This window comes from Phyllostomus hastatus, unplaced genomic scaffold (assembly GCF_019186645.2).
Source record: "Phyllostomus hastatus isolate PE091 unplaced genomic scaffold, TTU_PhHast_1.1 phas_scaffold_345, whole genome shotgun sequence".
In the NCBI taxonomy this organism is placed as follows: domain Eukaryota; kingdom Metazoa; phylum Chordata; class Mammalia; order Chiroptera; family Phyllostomidae; genus Phyllostomus; species Phyllostomus hastatus.
Genome location: NW_025334024.1, coordinates 3627491 through 3646285, shown reverse-complemented (window position 1 = coordinate 3646285; position 18795 = coordinate 3627491). Strand labels below are relative to the sequence as shown.

The 18795-nt window shown below is 57.7% G+C and overlaps 1 protein-coding gene across 11 annotated transcripts in view; it reads left to right on the top strand.

Moving 5' to 3' along the window:
- Nucleotides 1–18795, top strand: part of GSE1 (Gse1 coiled-coil protein) — a 412948-nt gene that overhangs the window by 390112 nt on the left and 4041 nt on the right. For 9 of the 11 annotated variants that reach the window (XM_045818791.1, XM_045818788.1, XM_045818797.1 and 6 more), the window contains 12 exons: nt 2120–2292; nt 2711–2908; nt 3552–3746; nt 4159–4487; nt 5146–5470; nt 8198–8811; nt 10025–10137; nt 10398–10668; nt 12197–12307; nt 13120–13491; nt 14048–14323; nt 17921–18024. In XM_045818791.1, coding sequence (XP_045674747.1) covers nt 2120–2292; nt 2711–2908; nt 3552–3746; nt 4159–4487; nt 5146–5470; nt 8198–8811; nt 10025–10137; nt 10398–10668; nt 12197–12307; nt 13120–13491; nt 14048–14323; nt 17921–18024 — 3081 coding nt within the window. The remainder of the gene's footprint in view (nt 1–2119; nt 2293–2710; nt 2909–3551; nt 3747–4158; nt 4488–5145; nt 5471–8197; nt 8812–10024; nt 10138–10397; nt 10669–12196; nt 12308–13119; nt 13492–14047; nt 14324–17920; nt 18025–18795) is intronic. The other 2 variants (XM_045818789.1, XM_045818790.1) reach the window with 2 other exon arrangements.

Below are 18795 nucleotides of genomic sequence, written 5' to 3'. Positions count from 1 at the left end.
GCCCCCATGTTTCTCACCCGCCTCCCGGCTGCACCAGGGCGTCGTTCTTGACGCTCCGAGCCGGGCTGCAGCTGGAAGCTGAGGCACAGGACAGGCGCATAAGGGAGGAGCTGTGTCCCTAGGTGAGCCGGGAGCCCCCCCACTGCGCACGAGGGCAGCTGGGGGACATGAGCCCCTGTGTAGAAGGCTCTGGGAAACGGGAGGCGGGAGTTCTGGGCTCCCGACTCTGACCCAGGGTGCTGGGGCGTGTGTGGGTCCCGTCCTTGACGCCCGCCGGCTGAGCGCCCCTTCTGGGAAGGGCAAATCGGAGTTCGTGAACCCACGAGGACCTCTCGGTGAGGGGGGCCCTGCCAGCACACGGGAAGGGAACAGATGTTGCTGCTCATTAGAAATTCCAGTCAGCGGCCTGTCTCCCTCGATTAATTACCGCTGATGTGTCTCCGGGAGGACTGCGGCGGCGCAGCGGCTGCCTGGCCGGGGCCAGTTGGGCAACTGGAGCTGACGGGTGGACAGGGCCTTCTCCGGGAGCCTCGGCCACCCTGTCAGAGGCCTGCCCCGCGGTGTCCCGGTCAGCACAGCAGTGATCCGCCCCTCCCCGCCCACACAGGGAGTCAGGTCACCAGGGGCTCTGTCGCCCCGCCTCCCGGCTCTGGAGAAGACAGTGGGCGGAGCGGCAGGGAGCCAGGCGCCCCCTCGGGGGTTGGGCTCTCGGGCCCAGGTGTGCCACCACGTGTCTCATGGTCATTCCTAGACGTGCTCCTCGGCCGAGTCTCAGCGAGACGTTAGGAGGGTTGTGACCCCGCTCCTTTCCCAGTGCTTGGCATTTTGTGGTGCAGGGAACTCCATACTGTGGACTTGGAGCAGACAGACTCAGGCTTCTGCCCTGGGAGCCCCGCCTGCTCTCTCCAAGCCCCGGCTGCTGTCTGATCAGCAGCGGTCACACCCGAGGCCGGTCACACCCGACATCAGTCACACCCGACGTTGTGTGGATCGGCCTCCCTGGGCCTCTCTGGGAAATGGCTCAGGAGTGCGTGGCCGAAGCTCAGGGGAGGCCTGGAGCTGAGGCTGAGGGTGGCTGTCGCAGTGGTGGCGCCCTGCGGGACAGCGGTGCCTCAGAGCCCAGGGGAGAGCCCTGGCTGCTCTCAGTGCTGCTCCCTGGGCCGGCTTCACGGCGCCCTTTCAGCCCTACAGGTGACGAGAGCAGCCAGAGTCTTCCCGTGGTGTGATTTCTTGGGGCTGGCCACTCCTGGGGGAGGGTGTGCAGAACATCCCTCCCTGTGGCTGGGGTGGCTCGCCTGCCCCCGGTCCTCGCAGGGGTCTCTGGCTCTCCCCGCACGCCCTGGACCAGCCCTGCTCTGGGTCCTAGGGCTCCCCTCCCCTCCCAGGCCCCAGGTCACTCCATCCAGGAGTCCGGGGCAGTGGGGCCGCAGCCTGTAGCTGCCTCCCACTCGGTGTGCGTGAAGGTGTCCCCGGACAGGTCTGGCCAGTCGGGGCCCTGCAGCTGCCTGTTCCGGCTGGTGCCAGGGCCTCCCCAGGGGCTGGCTGCGATGTGGATTTCACCTGTCAGCTCAGCGGGTTCAGTGGCCCCAGGGGGGTGCCTATGCGCACCTGGAGACCAGTGAGCGAGGCCCTGTGGTTGTGGCGGGCCTGCTGCTGGGCAGAGCTCACTTCCTGAGGGGGCAGGGGTGCTGGGACCAGTGTCACCCAGCTCCTCAAGTTTGGGTTCAGAGCTAATGGGGCCTGTGGGAAGTCCGCGCTATGTGGGGTGGGGCGTCCCTCCTCTCCGCCGTGTCCCCTCGTGGACACTGGGTACTTGTCTTGGTGACCCCAGTAATCCTCACGGGAGGCTCTGTCCTTCCCCATCGCACCAAGGAGGGCGCAGCCCCCAGGTGGGTTCCAGACCAGGTGCGTTCCTCACTGGGACCCATGTTTCCCTTCTCGCCGTTCTGCCTCCAGCGCCACATGTGCTGCGGGCCTGGGCAGAAAACTCTAAGGAAGGGACAGTACTAGAGCACGCACTAAACTTGAGGATTTTCGGTGAGGCCGGAGGAAGAGTGGCCCGCCCCGTCCTGGCTGACAGCCCGCCCCGCCCTGACCCACTGCGGTCTGTCGCCCACAGGATGCCAGCTCTCGGGGCAGCAGCAGCGGTCGAGAACGCCTCATCGTGGAGCCCCCACTGCCCCAGGAGAAGGCAGGGGGCCCGGCCATCCCCTCCCACCTGCTCAGCACCCCCTATCCCTTCGGCATCTCCCCCAGCTCAGTCGTGCAGGACTCCCGGTTCCCACCGCTCAAGTGAGTCTGCGGGCCGGGGGCTCGGGTGGGCACGTGTGCTCAGGGGCCAGGTCCCTGGGGCTGGGCCTGCGGCCCTGGCCATCTGCAGTCTGTTTCCACGCCAAGGGGATGGCTGGCTCTCCCGTTCTGCCTGAACGCTGGTCCTGGTCCCAGGGGTGAGGGTCCCTCTGGGCTGCAGGTAGAGGCTCGTGCCTGCTGGTGAGGACAGCGAGGGCCAGGCAGGCGAGGAGCAGCAGCTGCCCACCCCTGCGCCCTGGGCCTCCTGCCAGCACTGGCGTCTCATTAGTGAGAGCCGGAACCTGTCCCCAGAGACTCGTCCTTCCTAGGGAGGTGGCGGCAGGGGGAGCGTGGGGAGGCTGACTCATTTCCCAGCCTGGAGCGAGCGCTCCGCTCACCTGCTTCTCGCCCCTGCCCACAGCCTGCAGCGGCCTGTGCACCACGTGGTGCCCCCCAGCACCGTGACCGAGGACTACCTGAGGAGCTTTCGGCCCTACCACACCACCGAGGACCTCCGCATGTCCTCCCTACCTCCCCTCGGCCTGGACCCTGCCACTGCTGCAGCCTACTATCACTCCGGTTACCTGGCCCCGCACCCCTTCCCCCACCCGGCCTTCAGGTGAGTAGTCCGAGAATAGCCCTCCCCACACAGTCCCTACTGAGTCACCAGGCCGTTGCCCCACACGCCCTCGTGTTCAGGCACTAGTCTGCTCGTGGCAAAATGGAACCTGGCCAGGAATATGTCTCTCACATCCTGGGGGCCAGACTTCCCCCCACCCTCTCGGATTAGCCTTTGGGGTTTGCCCTGGCAGGAATTCCCCTCGTCTGAGCTGTCATTTCCCCACTTCCTCCCTCCGCCGTTGGCCCCCCGGCTGCCCGAACTGTTTACAGAGCACCGGCTTTATGTAGAAGAGAGGGACTCCTTTCTGTGCAGCCATCTGGCGCAAACGCGGCGGTCACTGCTCTGTGCAGAAGCTCCCCGAACCTGAACCTGAACCTGAGCCTGGCGGGGCTGCGGTTACGCTGCGGACCACGCTCATGTGGCCGCCAGTCTGGCCTGGAAAGGCCCTGGCCTGGCTGAGCCTCGAAGTGGCAGGCGAGGCCTCGGAGCCCCAGGCTGTTGGCATCTTGGGGCTTCTCTCCTCGAGGCGCTTTGGGCTGGCCGTGGACGTGACCTCAGCCGAGCCTTCGTGGAGGCTGCAGGACCAGGTCCTGCCTTTTTCCGTGGCTTTGGTGTTCACTGGCCTGTCTTCTTGGCACAGAATGGATGACTCCTACTGCCTGTCCGCCCTGCGGTCCACCCCCTTCTACCCCATCCCCACGCCCGGCTCCCTGCCTCCGCTGCACCCGTCAGCCATGCATCTCCACCTCTCCGGGGTCCGCTACCCTCCCGAGCTGTCCCACTCGTCCCTGGCGGCGCTGCACTCAGAGCGGATGTCCAGCCTCAGCGCGGAGAGGTGAGTTGTGTCCTGGATCAGCATCCTGCGCTTCCCCGGCCCCCGTGGCAGTGGAGAAAAGCCTGGCTGGGCCCTAGCTTTGCCACTTGTGGCTGGGTGGCTCCTCGGCCACTCCTGTCTGCGGTCTGCTGGCCTGTAAACAGGACAGTGACAGCTGATGCTGTTGGTGACTGCTGGAAACCAGCGCCTCCTGCGTGAGCCTCAGTGAGGCTTCGGGCGTTAGCACACAGCTCGTGTCTCACTGACCCCGAGGTTCTAACGCCCACCTCGGTTCAGGTCACAGTGCTGGGGTTTCCCATGAGGACTCTGGGCTTGGCTGCCGTCAGCTTCTCATTTCTGGGAGTTCCTGTTGGTGAGCTCCCCCTGGCTCCCCTTCACAGTGGGGCTCAGCCTCCCTTTCTGCTCCCCACAGGCTGCAGATGGACGAAGAGTTGCGACGGGAGCGAGAGCGGGAGCGCGAGCGGGAGCGGGAGCGGGAAGCTGACCGAGAGCGGGAGAAGGAGCGCGAGCGGGAACGAGAGAAGGAGCGGGAGCGGGAGAAGGAGCTGGAGCGGGAGCGGGAGAAGGAGCGCGAGCGGGAGCTGGAGCGCCAGCGGGAGCAGCGGGCCCGTGAGAAGGAGCTGCTGGCCGCCAAGGCGCTGGAGCCACCCTTCCTGCCCATGGCTGAGCTGCACGGGCTGCGCGGCCACGCTGCGGAGGAGCGGGCCAAGCCCTCGGAGCAGCTGACCCCGACCCGAGCAGGTACCCGGGGCGGGTGAGACAGGGGGCAGGCCTCGCCACCCCGGGCTGGGCCGGCTGCAGTGGTGCTCGGCAGGCAGTGCGCTGAGGGGAAGGCCTGATTCCGTGGCACCCGCCGACTTCCACAGCAGAGGCTCTCACCGTGGCTGGTTCCAGCCACAAACCTGGGGCCATGGGACTCGGAGTTGGGAAGAGATGCTCAGTGACACACGGCACAGATACAGTAGACATAGATCACCTCAGAAGTGTGCACGGTAATCAAATGTAGCAAAAGGATTAGGAAGTAATGAGCTTTGAGTACTTTTTAGCTTTGTTTTTAACATTTAGTTTCATTATAAGTACTCATATCTGACTTCCAATAAGGGTTTACTTATTAACTGGCTCACCTGGCTCCTAAAAATGTAACAACCTGCTGTTGCGAGCCAGCCTGTGCCTGCCCGGCCCTCCGCTGCCGGTGGGTCAGCCCTGGACTCAGTTCGAGCAGTGCCTGCCGGTGGCCACATTTCCCTTGGGACAAAGCACGCTTTCGGAAAGCATCCGTGAGGCCCCTCTGGTTGTCTTGGTCCTGGTTGTGGGGCGGCAGGCTCTCTGAGCAGCCAGGGGCAGGAGAGGAGACAGGAGCAAGCCAGCCCTGCTGAGATGTGGCTTTCTCCCCCTGCAGAGAAGCTGAAGGAGTCGAGCCTGCAGGTGCCCAAGCCTGTGCAGCACCCCTTGCACCCAGCGCCTGCGCCCCATCACACCATGCCCAGCCTTCTCTCCAACCACGGCATCTTCTCTCTGCCGGGCAGCAGCGCCGCCACGGCCCTGCTCATCCAGCGCACCAACGAGGAGGAGAAGTGGCTGGCACGGCAGCGGCGGCTGCGGCAGGAGAAGGAGGACCGGCAGTCGCAGGTGTCGGAGTTCCGGCAGCAGGTGCTAGAGCAGCACCTGGACATGGGCCGGCCCCCGGTGCCCACGGAGGCCGATCACAGGCCTGAGAGCGCCAGGTAGGGCTCACTGGCTGAGGGTGCATAGGAAGACATTGGTCACACTCAGATTTATTTCTAGCCAGTCAAGTCCTATTGAGTACCTCTGGTTTGCCCAGCACCCTGCTCAGCGTTTGCACTTACTGCATTTCATTTTTGTGTTCTAATTGCTGTTTGCCCACAAGGAGACAGAGACTCGGAGGAGGAACTAGAGGTGCTCAGAGGCACCCTGTCCCTAAGGCATAAAGTCCAACAGGCCAGTGTTCAGAGCTGGGGGCCTGCCCATGCAGCCCAGCTGTGTCTCCAAGGGGACACACGTGGCATTGAAAAGCATGAGGGAGCAGCTTTAAGTAATCATTACAGCCTGTTCTTTCCATCTTCCTGTTTTCAAGCTCAAACTTTAAGAGAGGGAGACTGCCTTTAATTTTTATTTGAGTAAAAACATTATTGAATTGGTAAAAGAACATACACCCGTTTTTTGACCCCACCGTAAAAGAAGTCGCTGGTAGGCACTGGTGCCTGTCTCAGCTCCCCAGCTGCCCACACGTGCATGTGACCTTGGCCCCAGTGCCCCGTTCTCACAGCTGCCCCCCAGGCCTCCCTGCTTCCACCTGTTGGTCTGGCTCATCTATTGTTCCCTACCTTACTCCTCAGCTCTCCAGGGTTCATTCCAAAGGGCGGGGCCAAGACCTGTAGTCAGAGCCAGTGCGGAGCCCTGTCTGGGCCTGCTCTGGGGACTCAGGGACACAGACGTCCTCTCTCTCTGGGCCTCTGTTTCCTCAGCAGTGCACAAAGGAGGTTGGGTGGGAAGATTTCGGAGTGCCTTTCTAGCTCTTGCCCATCGTCTTGACCGGGATAAGAAGCATTTGGGTGTCTGGGCATTTTAAATGTCTGCTCGCACCCTCCCTCCCACTCTCTCCTCTAGCTTTTGGCTGACTGGTGTGTTTTCTTGCTGTGTCCTGGGCTCGGCTGGCCCAACCAGCAGCCCTGCCTGGGCGTCTGCTGTTTAGTAGGGCGATGAGGGGACTCGCTGGGCTAACTGCGTGTGCTGGGCATGAGCTGGCTGTTGGGTCCTCCCGAAGCCTCGGCCTGCCATCTGCCTCTCTGGGCCCACCTTGAGGTCACACAGAGGCTTAGCCGTGTCTGCTTGTGAGCTGTTCCCTGCTCCTCTATCTCCCCTCATGCCCAGGGGACTGGGAGAGCAGCCAGCACATGTCCGCATCTCCTGATAAAATCTGGAGCTCCGGTTCCCTTGGGCATGTTCCGCAGCTCAGGGCCCCAGCATCCTGGTGCGGCTTGCCAGGCCTCCAGTGGGGGTAGCCTCCACCTCAAGGCCTTGTGCCCTGCGCAGGCCTTGGGTGTGTGTGTGGGGGGGTGGCTCCCAGCTCTGACCCGGCCTCGGTGGTCCCTCACGACAGCAGGTGGCATGCTCAGCCTCACAGCAGCACACATGTGGTGTCCTGACCGGCCCCTGTGCTCCAAGCTAGACAGCCATTCAGTGCTTGGCTCCAGTGCTTGAAATATTTATCCTGTGGATGGGCTTTATTCCTTTGTTGTTTACTTAACAACGAGCTGTGGTTCCCTGTTGTACTCAGCTGATTAGAGGCGGTGCGGCGGCATTGGGGTTATCTGCCGGCCCGAGTCCCATCCAGAAAAACGAGGAGGAGCCCTGGTGTCTGTGGTTAAACGTCTCCTTCCTCGGCCAGGCAGGGAGGGACCTGCGAGCCTGGTCACGTATCCATAGTGCTCTCTGCCTCTTTCCCCTCCGTCCCCTCAGACCTTGCCCTGGTCACCTGGATAGCATGGGGCTTTCCTTAAAAAAAAAAAAAATACGCTTTAGGGAAACAACACCCAAATAGCTTTTTGTGGAATCTTGTTTTAAATGCACTAAGGAAATTGTCGTTTAGGAGGGCTGCATGGCAAAGCCACTGGTCTGATGGACATCCTGGTCAGGCCCCAGCCCAGCTGCTGCTTTGGGGCCACCCGAGGCTGCTGCAGTTCTGATGGGGTCCACTGGGGGTCAGTAGAGGCACAGGCCCGCCCTGGCTGTGAGGGTCTCCCCTGTGTCACTGGGCAGAGCAGTCCGTGGAAGCTGGTCTCTCTTGCTGCCGTCTGTGGGGACAGCAGAGTTGTGGCCGCCTGGACGGCAGCCAGCCTGTCCTCTGATGTCTGCTCACAGCTCGGCATTTCTGGGTGTGGGTACCAGGGGCAGGGCCACGCCTTTGGCACCAGAGTTCTGTCTTTATTCCCTCTGCGATGGGACTCCCTTGGAAAACAGAGATGAGGGCCTGTCCTGACGGCAGTTCATAGGGATTCAGGAGCCAAAATAGAACGAGCTGTTACGAGGTTTGGGGTGAGAAGTGGACAGAAGAGGGTCTGGCCTGGGCCTGAGACCGTCCCAGTGCCCTCAGCAGGCAGTGTCCGCCGCCCGGCCTGCACGTCCTCTCTACAGCACTTCCGGACAGACTTGCCTCAGGTTGTTTGAAGAGGGTGGAGTCATATGAAGCAGCCAGAACTCAGGTGAGGAGTGGAAGCTGCGTCCTTCCCTCCAGACCCTGGCCAAGAGGTTTAGAGACAGGGGCCTTCACATGCCTCTAGCACCTGGCTCTCGAAGGGGGCTCTTGTCTGGGCCATCTGCGAAGCTGCCTCTTACACTTGGGCCCTGGCAGACAGCCTGGGAGGCCCACGGGGGGGTGTCTGGTATGCCCATTCTCTCTCGACTCATGGCTTGGTCTGCTCACTCCCTAGGCCGGGACCGAACCGTCACGAGCCGGGCAGCCGAGACCCCCCGCAGCACTTTGGCGGGCCCCCGCCCCTCATCTCGCCCAAGCCCCAGCACCACTCCGTGCCCACAGCCCTCTGGAACCCAGTGTCCCTGATGGACAGCACCCTGGAAACACGGCGGGCCCCCGAGAGCCACCCTCTGCACAGCCACCCAGCCCCGTTCGAGCCCAGCCGCCAGGCGGCTGTCCCACTGGTGAAGGTAGAACGGGTGTACTGCCCAGAGAAGGTGGAGGAGGGGCCCCGGAAGCGCGAGGCCGCCGCATTGGACAAGTACCAGCCGCCACCGCGGGAGGCAGGGAGCCTGGAGCACCAGACCTTTCCCCACGGGCCCGGGCCCTTCCTGGCTGAGCTTGAGAAGTCCACCCAGACCATCCTGGGCCAGCAGCGGGCCTCCCTCACCCAGCCAGCCCCCTTTGGGGAACTCACTGGACCCCTGAAGCCAGGCTCGCCCTACCGGCCCCCGGCACCACGGGTCTCCGACCCTGCCTTCATCTATGATGAGTTCCTGCAGCAGCGCCGGAGGCTGGTCAGCAAGCTGGACCTGGAGGAGCGCAGGCGGCGAGAGGCCCAGGAGAAAGGTCCGGTCCCCCCGGGTGGCCCTGACCTCCCGGGACTGGGGAGCAGTTGTGCCAGCCCCTTAGCCCTTCATACGGTCTTTGCTGCCCACTCAGGGGTTTTAGCAGCACCAGGGGGCAAGGCCGCTGGCTTCTGCACAGCTGCCTGATACCTCTACTGGGGAGGTAGACCCGGGGCCCTCGCCCGTCCTGCCGAAATGCACATTGTCCTGAAAAGCCAAATCAAAGCCTGCCTGTAAGGATGGTTCCACAGAAATGCATGGTTAATAAATGATGAACAGAGGCTACTAAGATAGTTTTAAAAATTAATAGTGCAGCATAACGGGAGAAAGCTGTTGAGAGACTGCCTGGGCCCAGTGGGGGCTCTGTACAGGGAGCTGCTGCCATCAGTTACGGGCAGGTGGGCCTGGACAGGGCAGGGGTGGGGTTCTGGCCACCTCCTCGCTGCTTCTGTGGGATTAGGAGGCTTAGCCAGAGCTCCCTGGGTTCCCCAAGGAACCAAGAGAATAGGCCCAGGAGGGATCAAGGGCCCCAGATCCGTTGTTTTCCCCCCTGCTGGTAACTTGAATCTGATATGGGGTCAAATGCAGTCTTTTAGCCAGAAGCTGGGGCCAAGGCCAAGTCTTCCTGGGTTGCTGGTCTAGGCTAGATTTAGGTCTCAAGAAGGACTTTCTTCTCTATTCACCTTGTAAAGGAAGGGTGGGAAATCCCTGGTGCCCATGGGTGCAGGGATTCTGCTGCTGTTCTGTGCACACTGAGTTTACATGCGTGCTCTGTGCCTTTGAGACCACAGGGATCTAAGTGTGCCTGTTCCCTCCTGGGTAACAGACCCAGATGGCCACAGCAGGAATGAGTGGATGTGCACAAACAGTCTTGGGTTGCCATGGACACAGCCCCGGGCCTGTGTGACGAATGGTCCCCTGCTGGGGATCGGTGTCAGTCCAGGGACTGCCTGGCTGCTTGGGGGTTATGAGTCCAAGACAAGCCTGGAGCCTGCCTCCACCTGCCATCCCTGAAAAGCTCTAGGACTAGGGGTTAGTGCACATTTCCCCCGGGGTAGAAAGGAATCCAGGTTTTGGGGTGTTAAGAGGGGCCAGCAAGGCCTGGCCTGATGCATGGATCTGCGCATGCAGATCCCAGCGGTGCCTGCCCGGTGTCCATCCACTAGAGAACTGAGTCTGCTTGCCCAGCTAAATATATCTGTTCTCGTCATCAGGATACTACTACGACCTGGATGACTCTTACGACGAAAGTGACGAAGAGGAGGTTAGGGCCCACCTCCGCTGTGTGGCCGAGCAGCCGCCCCTCAAACTGGACACGTCCTCCGAGGTATCTGGGGTCTCGTCACTGCTCTGTCAGCTTATGGGCTGGGCTTCCGATGCCCATGTTGGTGCCTGCCTCCTGGACTTCCCACTGACCGCAGGTGTCTGGGCATGCTGTCAGGTCCCCTCTCTCGGAGGCCCAGCACGGAGTTGGCACGGCACATGGGTTTCGAGGACCCCAGGAGGGACCCCGGGAGGGACCCCGGGACGGTGGAATCAGGCCACTGCTGGTGGTTTCAAACTCATTTGTTTTCTTTCCCAATCTAGAAGCTAGAGTTTTTGCAACTTTTTGGCTTGACCACCCAACAGCAGAAGGAGGAATTGCTGACCCAGAAGCGGAGGAAGCGGCGGCGGATGCTGAGAGAAAGAAGCCCGTCGCCCCCGACGATTCAGAACAAGCGGCAGACACCTTCACCGAGACTGGCCCTGTTCACCCGCTACAGTCCCGATGAGATGAACAACAGTCCCAACTTCGAAGAGAAGAAGAAGTTCCTGACCATCTTCAACCTGACCCACATCAGTGCCGAGAAGAGGAAAGGTAGGGCCTCGCCTGGGCCTCCTGGGGGTGGGACTGACTGGGCGCTTCTGAAGAAGGACTCCCGGGGACATCCAGGACCCACGTTCCAGGCGGAATCTGAAAACACTTTGGCCTGGGACTCTCTCAGCTCCTTGTGGCTCCCCAAGGAGGCAGCAGCCCCTCTGCTTTGGGAGACCTGCCCCAGCATCTCTGCCTTTTTCCAGCTGGAATGCAAAGGGTCCCATCTGAAGCCAGTTTTCTCATTTTATTTCGGGTGGAAAAGAAGACTCTCTGGTGTTCGTTCTGTATGTAAAGCTGTTCTTGTCACTTGAGATGCGGGTTTAGCGAGCCCCTTGGGCACGAGGCGCAGGTGCGCCGTCTTGCGGCAGAGCACTCCAGGCTCCGTGGTAGTGGGCGTTTCCTCTTACTGGGCCGCCGACGCGGCCCACTGGCCTTCTGCCAGTGCGGATGGCGGGAAGGCTGGGCGGTCTGTGCCCGACAGGCAGAGCCAAACACACATTGTGAGTTTGCCCTGAAAGATGCTTCCAGGTTGGCCATGTGGGGGCTGACTCTTCAGGCTGGAGCACACGGTGTGGAAGACGTGGTGTGGTCTGCACACCCTGGGCACGTCCGCTTCCTCGGTCTGCCCCACTTGCTCGCTTAGTGTCGGCTCGCATGAGAGCCTGGCCCGTCGGGGCTGCTCCTTGGCACACTTCCAAGTCCCCCCTGCTGACACCTCCTCACCTCTCTGTGGAAGGAAGTCAAAAGGCAAGCGGAAGTGTGTTTTGGTTATTAGTTGCTTCTACTTTCTTCATTATTGGAGTGGAGCATTTTACATTTTGTCTTGAACCAGTAGGCTGGAATTCTTGCTTTTCCTCAGAAGGGGCTGTGACGTGTTGATAACCAGTAGAAATCCCTGGGAAGACGCATAGTTCTGTTTGCAAAAAGTATCTTTTTGCCTGACTTATTTCTTAGAGGAAGCCACCGGGGATGTGGCCATTTAAGTCTCAGCAAGAAGTGCTACTGCAACAAGAATGTGTGGCATCAACCGTCACAGGAGTCTGTTCCTTTTCAGTCAGTGGCAGCCGTCACGGGGCTTGTGCTCATGTGCCGGGCCGGGGGGCGGGGGGAGGGAGTGGGGGGCGTGCCTGGAAGCAGCCTGTGCTTGCAGAGGGGCTGTGTGGGTCTTCGGGGTGTCTCCGTGTGTTGGGGCCTACATCTCGGTCTTTTAAATAAGAAGGCATCCTCAGAAGTCACCTTGGAAGATCAGAAGTACCCATTATTTCATGTAGCTGTCATCATCACACACACAGCTGTTTCTGGAGCACATCTGAAATGTTACGTAGTGAAAGCTGCGAGGAGTCTGGGCTCACTCGAACACGAAGTTTTCTTCTTTTAAACACTGCCTGTCCCCGCGGTGCCTGCTTTGTGTTTTCCGTGGTTTAAAGGACTTGTACCTGCCAGTCACGGCCTGGGCTAGAATTCTGCTCCCCTTCCCTCTCAGGAGTGATGCGACTGTCTTGTTAACCTCAGGCTGCTTTCCTCATAGACAAAGAGAAACTTGTCGAAATGCTCCATGCCATGAAGCAGAAGGCACTGTCAGCAGCAGCAGACTCACTCAGAAGCTCTCCGAGGGACAGTCCTGCTGTCTCCCTGAGTGGTAAGGCCCAGGGCGGGAAGAACAGCCCCATCTGCCACTGCCCGGGACTGTCCAGCGGGCTGCCCAGGGTCAGAAGCGACTGCTCAAGTCTTCCTCGTCACGAACCTTTCCTCCTGGAGACAGAATATGCTTCTCTCTATCTCTCATACAAGCTTCCTCCGTGATGGCGAAGGCTCTCCTCGTACAGGACGTGAGAGTTGGAAGTCAGGGCTCACAGAGTTAAGGGGGAGGGTCCTGGCTTCCACAGGACGCACTGTAGTAGCCATCGCCCACCAGTCTGGCGCGGCCCGAGCGCCGAAGCCCTGGGTGCCAGGGGTTAGCACCACTGCTCCGGCCCTGCTGCTCCTGCCTGCCCTTCCCTGGCTCTCTCCTCCTGCGTCTGCCTTGCTCATTCTGCCTTCAGGCCTCTCCAACATCTGCTCTCACACCTCTCTTTTTTCTATGGCTTTGATTACACATCACTGAGCTGCTGAATGGAGCAGATCTTTATTGTCCGGCCCTATTCTTAACTCCTAACGCAGTCTTTCTTGTTGGGTTGGGCTACATAGCTTCTCACCTTTTGGATGACCTAAAGCAACTTCTTTCTTCAGATTCTTTTTCTTTCCAGATGCCTTCCTGGGGCACCTTTCAAGGATGGACTTGCTGCTACCACACCCCATCTTTTGGCCACTCAGTGTGCACTGACATTTAATTAAACAGCCCCAAGTCTTGATCCTCTGTACTAGGTCTTTGTTGAATGTAAACTGTAGAGGTCAGGGTCCACCTGGTCACTTGCAGCTCTTAACAGTTTCCTTGCTTTCTGTCTCTAAAAGAACCAGCCACGCAGCCGGCCTCTCTGGAGATAGAAAAGCCTGTGGGTGTTGCTGCCTCCCTGTCTGACGTCCCAAAAGCCACAGAGCCTGGGAGACTGGAACAGCTCCGGCCACAGGAGCTAGCTCGAGTCCAGGAGCCGACTCCTGCCAGCGGCGAGAAGGGCAGGCCGAATGAGGCCCCCGGGGGCAAGAAGAGCCTGAGCATGCTGCATTACATCAGGGGCCCCACACCCAAGGACATTCCTGTGCCACTGTCCCACAGCATCAACGGGAAGAGTAAGCCGTGGGAGCCTTTCATGGCGGAAGAGTTTGCACATCAGTTCCACGAGTCCGTGCTGCAGTCCACCCAGAAGGCCCTGCAGAAGCACAAAGGTAAGGAGGCTGCTGTGTCACAGTAGCGCTGGCTGACGTCCACAAGCCCCAGCGGTCACTCAGCGGCAGCTGTGGGCCTGCCCCTCGGCAGCTTCATTGTGCCCAAGGCACCTGGGGAGGTCATTAGAGGAGGACTCTGCCTCAGCAGGTCTGGGGTGTCTCCGTTCCTAGCAGGTGCTCAAGGGATGCTGATACTGCCGATCTGCGGACCACACTTGGAGGAAATTTAACATGTGATGCCATCTGAGTTCAGTAGAAGCACTTCTTTAGTAAGGTCAGGCGAGGTGCCTTTCTGGCAAAAATAGGATCCTCGTGTCCTGCAGCAGAGGGTTTTCCCAGTGTCCCTCACGTGTACTTCCCTGGAAATCTCCCCTCCTTCCGCAACTGCACTCAGTGGGTGTTTCCCCGAGCCTGGCGATCACTTTATGGCCTAAAAGTGGTGCTAGCCCCACCTGGGAGCCCCAGGATCACTCCTCGCTGATCACATTTCAGTGGGAGCCACTGAAGGTGGGAGAACGGGTTGCTCCATTTCACTCCCCCTCTCTCCCCCGGCCAGGGAACGCAACGGTTCTGTCTGCAGAGCAGAACCACAAAGTCGACACGGCCATCCACTACAACATTCCTGAGCTGCAGTCCTCGAGCCGGCTCCCTTTGCCCCCGCACAACGGGCAGCAGGAGCCCACAGCTCTGAGGAAGGGCCCCCTCACACAGGAGACGGACCAGGACTCGGAGGAGGAAGAGGAAGAGGATGGAGAGGATGATGAAGAACCCCCCAGGCGCAAGTGGCAAGGGATTGAGGCAATTTTTGAAGCTTACCAGGAACACATAGAAGGTACGAAGGGGAGGGGAGCCGACGGAGGGCCCAGTAAAGACGGTGAATGGAAGTTAATAGATCAGTACAGGGTTGCACTGCCAGCACTGGGGGCTGTTTCTAAGTGATAGCACTGGCCAGTCTTTCTAGGACACAACTAGATACTAATATTAGAAGGTAAACTTTCCTTAGCTGTGTTGCCCATTGCTTTGCCCAAGAACCGTTTCTCAGGCTTCTGCAGTTTCCTGGACTGGACTTACAATGGTAATTCCTCATGGGCAAACTTTTTAACACCATTCTTACCAGAGAAATGGAGGTGCCAGGTGCTTGTGACCACTGAGTGTGGCCACCCTGAGGTCTTGCTGTCTGTGCTGTCTTCCACTCTGCTGCCCTTTCTGTTTTTTCATTGATTTTAGAGAGACAGGAAGGGGCATGGGAGAGGGAGAAACACCGGTTGTTGCTCCACTTATTTAAGTATTCGTTGGTTGATTCTTGTGTGTGCCCTGACCTGGGATCAAACCTGCAGCCTTGGTATATCGAGATGATGCTCTAACCACCTGAACTGCCCGGCCAGGGCAACTGTACTTCTGAATCTTCTGTCAGTTCTGACACTCGCAGCTACATCCAAGGGCCCTGGAAAACGGAAAGTGTATATTTCTTTAACCGAGCCCCAGAGAGCCAGGCCTCATCGCCGTTGGAGCCTGCCTCGCATGTGAAGCGTCCCCGTGCTGGTGGTGATCTCCCGCGGGCTCTGCCATCCTCCTGGACTAGCACTCTGTGCAGGGAAGCAAGCCCCTTTCTGCTGCCAGGATGCTTTATTCTCAGCCTTGAGTGTACACTCCACCCTGCCTGCTGAAACACACCCCGGGGGGACTCGGGCACACACACCCCTCCCACCTGGGCCTAGTGCGCCAGGTGGTAGAGTCCCGGGTTCGGGTGCTGGTTGAGTTCCAGCATCGTCATTGTGCTTCTAGCACGCCACCTTCCCTCTCCACACCTCACTGTCCCAGAGACGCCTGCACAAGCCTCATCTCACTTAGATGGAGACTGGGAGCTGTGAACTTGGGAGCAGGGAGAAGTGGAGGTGCCCGGCCTTGCCCTCCGTAGTGACACAGGCAGGCGGATTACTGAGAAGAACCTCTCAAGTGCAGATCCCTGACCAGTACTTAGCCTCCCGGTCTGTTGGTCCTGCTGCCGCGGTGAGCCCTGGCCCCTCCGAGCTCACCACCCGCACTGCCTTGGCAGTGCCGTCAGCGTGACACAGTTGTGCCAGCCACCACTAGCTGAACCCGGGCTGCCACATCCTAATTAATTTATTACTTTATTGTAGAAGGGTTTTGTCAATCAATACTGTGTCGTAAATATTAAATATAAGGACTTGATTATGTATATCGTAGTCACTTTAAACACTGAAAAATCAGACTAACGAGATGTGCATGTAGTCCCAACCAGAGCATCGACTCGTACAGTTCACTTATTTGCCGCCTCCCGATGGAACCTTCATTTGAATTTGTCCATCACTTACATGTTACTCCTTTTTAAAGTTTTTTATTTTCACCTGAGGACATTTTTATTTGCTTTATTTATTTTTTAAGATTTTATTTATTCATTTTTAGAGAGAGGAAGGGAGGGAGAAAGGGAGAGAAATATCTATATGTGAGAATTACATTGATTGATTGCCTTTCACGCACCCTCAGCTGGGGACCTGGCCTGCAACCCAGGCATGTGCCCTGACTGGGAGTCAAACCAGCAACCTTTTGGTTCGCAGGCCAGCACTCAATCCACTGAGCCACACCAGCCAGGGCCACTTGATTTTTTCAGAGGAAGGGAGAGAAGCATCGATTGGTTGCCTTCGTAGGCACCCAGACCGGGGATCCACACGGGGACTGGGGATTGTACGTAGTCAGACCAGGGTTTGCACATGCTCAGACTGGGAGTGAACCCCCAACCTAGGCATGTACCCTGACTACGGATCGAACCTGAGACCTTTTCAGTTACAGGATGACGTTTCAACCACTGAGTCACACTGGCCCGGGCTACATGTTATCCTTTAAGCACATACGTGTGTATACAGAAGCCATTGCAGCACTTTTTATTTTAAGAGAGGGGGGCATCCCTGCCTTCTCTGGGATGTTTGTCGGTGCCTCGTTTGGGAATCCCGCCCCTGCTGCCAAGGACTTACTCTCCATTTCCTCCTAAAGCATCACGTTCTGATTTTCCTGCGCCTAGAATTCATTTCTGGCTAAGAAATAAGGCAGAAATCTAACTTCATCTTTCCCACCCAGATAACCAGTGACCCTGGCGGTTGGCAGGGCACCCCTTCCCTGTGGGGCATGCCTGTCTCACCTGTCAGTGCCCCACCTCTGCAGCTCTCCGCTGCTGGGAGTAACTCGCCCTGACCTGGTCTTCTCTGACGGCTCAGCTGTTCTCGGCCTTGGGCTTTCCTCCGTGGATTTTAGGGTCACCTTTGTTCCACCCAAAATACTCCTGTCAGAATTTTCAGTTGTGTTGAATTTACAGATTTGGGAAGCATTGACATCTTTGATAGTGATGTTATTCCATTTATGAATATGGTAGTAAATCACATTAAGAAATTTGCTGACTTTCTCCACGAGCAGCTTGCTTTTATTAGATTTTAGATACCACTTTGTTATTATGGATTTTAAGTTTTTGTACGCCTTATTGGTTAGATAATCACAGATGATCGGACCTGCTAATTATGGGGTCTTTCCTTTTGAATGTTTCACTTTTCTTGTCATACCACATTACCTGGAACCCGTAAGCCATTGAATAGAAGAGGCGCTGAGGGTGTTCTTGTGAAACTTGAGCAAGTCTGTCAAGGCGTCCCACTTGCTGCTGAGCTTATGGCGTATGGTTGTCAAAGGTTAACGGATGCATTTTCTGGACCCGTTGAGATGACAACCCTGTTTTTCACCTTTGCCTTCTGGTGTGTCCTCCTTGCTGAATTGGACTTGTTAGTACTTGTGGTATTTTAAATGTTTTCTTAAGTGGTATTACATGCTTATTATAATGTATTTCGTCATCTCAGTTGTTCTAGCCTCTAAAATCACTCAGGTAGCCTCCCCTGGTTTTTTCTGTTGTTTGTTTTCATCCTCACCCGAGGACATGCTTATGGTTTTAGAGAGGGGGTGGACGGGAAAGAGGGAGAGAGAAACTTCTTATCAGCGCCTCTCTCGTTCATCCTGACCAGGGACCACACCCACAACCTAGGCATATGCCCTGACTGGGAATCGAACCCATAACCTTTCTAAGTTCATTCTGGCCATTTTTTAGCAGCTTAAAATTTTTCAAGGCTAATTCCTGTATTTTTTTATGTTTCTTTTTGAAAAATATATCTTAAGGCCATAAGCTTACTCTTAGTTGCTTCTTACTCTGTATCCCTTAAATTGCCTTTCAGTGCTTGGTCCTTTTTGATTCCGCTGGGCTGGATCTGACTTAGTAACACTGACGTATTTACCAGCACGACACAAAGAGCTGGGCGCGTCAGAGTCTGAAGGGGAGAGTACTGTGCTGGCTGCATTAGAGGGAGGGAAGACAGTCACTGGGGCCCATGGGCCTGGTATACAGGAAACGTATCAACATCGCTTGTCTTTTCAGAGCAAAATCTGGAGCGGCAGGTGCTGCAGACGCAGTGCAGACGGCTGGAAGCCCAGCACCACAGCCTCAGTCTCACAGCAGAGCAGCTCTCCCACAGCATGGCGGTGAGTCTTGGGGACGCCACACGCAGGAAAAGGAATGGAACTCAGCTCCTGGTGGGGTTTTCTGAAGATACACTTCTGCTTTTTTTGGTTTAACCTTTCATGTTTAGATTGAAGGGCACCCATTACCATACAGACAAGTTCTGAGGGGGAATCCTACCCTTGAATTTAAAACTTGTGAGTCTTGGGGTTGGGGGGGGCGTCTCGGGTCAGTTGGTTAACCTGGCTAAGGAGGGAGGTGCCATTAATTCGGAGAATATTGATCCTGGAATGATGCAGATGCTATTTATATGTATCCCTTGGAAGGGATTGTTCGTTGCCTTTGTCAGTCTGCCCTGACGTGATTTGCTAAGGAGGAAGATTTTACTGAAGGAATAAAGTTATTGAGGAAAACAAACCACCCTCTTCCCTTCTGTAGCCTGGCTCCATAGGTCTCCCAGGCGTGCCACGTGACACGCCCCAGGGCGTCCTCTATACAGGGATGTGGGGCTCAGATCAGGTGAAGCAGCAGCACAGGTTGTATAGCATCAGGGCTCATTTTTAAATCGCACAGTTGAAGCTGAGACAGCAGGGGACACAGGCTGTGAGAACCCAAGGCTTGGGAGGAACCAGTGCAGACTTGCCCCAGAGGCCACTGTCAGAGCACTGGGAGGGGGTTTCAGAAGGTTGCATGTTCAGCCCCGACTGGTGTAGCTCAGTCTCTTAAACCAAAAGGCGGCCAGTTCAGTGGTTCAATTCCTGGTCACACACAGGGCACGTGACTGGGTTGCAGAC